This window comes from Myotis brandtii, unplaced genomic scaffold (assembly GCF_000412655.1).
Source record: "Myotis brandtii unplaced genomic scaffold, ASM41265v1 scaffold579, whole genome shotgun sequence".
In the NCBI taxonomy this organism is placed as follows: domain Eukaryota; kingdom Metazoa; phylum Chordata; class Mammalia; order Chiroptera; family Vespertilionidae; genus Myotis; species Myotis brandtii.
Window position 1 is genome coordinate 883,385 of NW_005370171.1, and position 2,059 is coordinate 885,443.

Below are 2,059 nucleotides of genomic sequence, written 5' to 3' on the forward strand. Positions count from 1 at the left end.
TCTCCCGTCAGCGCCCAGCCCGTGATCATGGCTGTGCCCCCCCGACCTCCTAGTTTAGTGGCCAAGCCCGTGGCCTACATGCCTGCGTCCATCGTGACGGCACAGCAGCCCCCAGGCCACGCCATCCACGTGGTGCAGCAGGCGCCCCCCGTCACCATGCTCAGGGTGGTCACGTCCTCCGCCAGCTCCGCCAACGGATACATCCTCACCACCAACCAGGCCTCAGCAGGGGGCGCCCATGAAGCCGCAGGCACCGCGGTGCTGGACCTGGGCAGTGAGGCGAGAGGTGAGAGCCATGTGGTCCCTCTGGGGCTCCGGGAGGTAGAGTGTCAGCCTGGGCCTCGGGGGTACAGAGCCCAGGGGTCGGGGCGCGGGCAGTCTGTGGGGCCGACGGCTCTCAGCCTGCTGCCCGCACTCCCCGCTCCTTGTGTTTTGGGGAGTCTGTCCCGTGCAGTCAGCAGGGTCGCCCTCCAGAGCACACCCTCATCGTGAGCAGCAGCCAGGTGCGCGCAGCCCCAGGTGCGCTGTTAGGTTGGGGCCTGGGATCCGAGGATGAGGCCTCTCGAGCCACCGGTGAGGAGCCCTTAGAAGTCATTTAAAGTAAAAACTAGTTACAAAGCCCTGAGCTGGAACCTGGGCCCCGGTAACTAACGGGTAATCCCAGCCGTGGGGGCCATGGGAAGCCTCGCCGCAGCGGGTCTGCCTGGATGCCAGTCATTCCCAGGAGCATCCTGTTCCTCGGTCGCCCTGGCTGTAAAGTGTGACCGTTACACGTGTGTTTAACTGTCCTGTTCCTGGTCACCCTGGCTGTAAAGTGTGACCGTTACACGTGTGTTTCACAGTCTGTTCCTCGGTCACCCTGGCAGTAAAGTGTGACCGTTACACGTGTGTTTAACTGTCCTGTTCCTGGTCACCCTGGCTGTAAAGTGTGACCGTTACACGTGTGTTTCACAGTCTGTTCCTCGGGTCACCCTGGCGGTAAAGTGTGACCGTTACAGTGTGTTTAACAGTCCTGTTCCTCGGTCGCCCTGGCAGTAAAGTGTGACGGTTACACGTGTGTTTAACTGTCCTGTTCCTCGGTCGCCCTGGCAGTAAAGTGTGACGGTTACACGTGTGTTTAAAATGCTGTGAATCGCTTTCCTGTTGTTTTAAAACTTACCTCCTCGGTGCGATCTTCCTTTTGGGAACCGATGGCTTTTCCCAGTGTCAGTGCCTGACACCCGCAGCCATGGCCACGGCCGCCCGCTGGCGAGGCGGTCCCTGACGTGCGCTCTTCCCTAGGCCTGGAGGAGAAGCCCACCATTGCCTTCGCCACCATCCCCGCCACCAGCCGAGTCATCCAGACGGTGGCCAGCCAGATGGCCCCTGGCGTCCCCGGGCACACGGTCACCATCCTGCAGCCGGCCACACCCGTGAGCATCGGGCAGCACCCTCTTCCGGTCCGGGCCGTCACGCAAAACGGAAGGCATGCGGTCCCCACCAATAGTGTAGCCGGCAGCGCTTACGGTGAGGCCCTGCCGCCCTCGTGCCGCATTGTAGCCCGGGGTTCAGGCACAGTCAGTGCCCAGGGGCCCCTTTCCCAGGCCATCCCGGCAGCCGGTCGGCATCCACCAGCTGAGCAGCTGCTAAGCACCGGGCACTGTAACACTAAGCAAAGTCCCCGTCGCAGAGCTCACACCGCTGGCTGAGAGGGCAGGGGCATCGGACAGACACACGTGGTGGGGACCGGGGCTGAGGGCTGAGGGCTGAGGGCTGAGGGCTGAGGGCTTCGGTTCTCAGCCAGGTGCTCAGGAAGGCAGAGGAGGGGGAGTGGGCAGGTACTGGAGTAGACAGGGACAGTGCACCCCTCAGGGTTAAGGTGGGGTGTTCACGGGAAGGAAAGTCCAGCTGAGATGGGAGCAGGTGGGTGGCTGGCCCGGGGCTGCTGGGAGCGCTGGTCCCATCAGTAACCTCTCTCGCTCCCCGCAGCCCTCACGAGCCCCCTGCAGCTCCTGGCGGCCCAGGCCAGCTCGTCCACTCCCGTGGTGGTCGCCCGGGTGTGCGAGGTGGGACCCCAGGA

At 63.4% G+C, this 2,059-nt stretch overlaps 1 protein-coding gene across 1 annotated transcript in view; it reads left to right on the top strand.

The window, feature by feature from the left end:
- The window catches only part of FOXK1 (forkhead box K1), a gene marked incomplete at its 3' end in the record, with an annotated part of 66,491 nt that extends 64,434 nt beyond the window's left edge, over positions 1 to 2,057 (top strand). The window contains exons 10-12 of the mRNA XM_014549991.1: positions 1 to 286; positions 1,282 to 1,506; positions 1,969 to 2,057. The exon at positions 1 to 286 is cut by the window's left edge and continues 34 nt beyond it. Coding sequence (XP_014405477.1) covers positions 1 to 286; positions 1,282 to 1,506; positions 1,969 to 2,057 — 600 coding nt within the window. The remainder of the gene's footprint in view (positions 287 to 1,281; positions 1,507 to 1,968) is intronic.
- Positions 2,058 to 2,059: the final 2 nt, after the last annotated feature.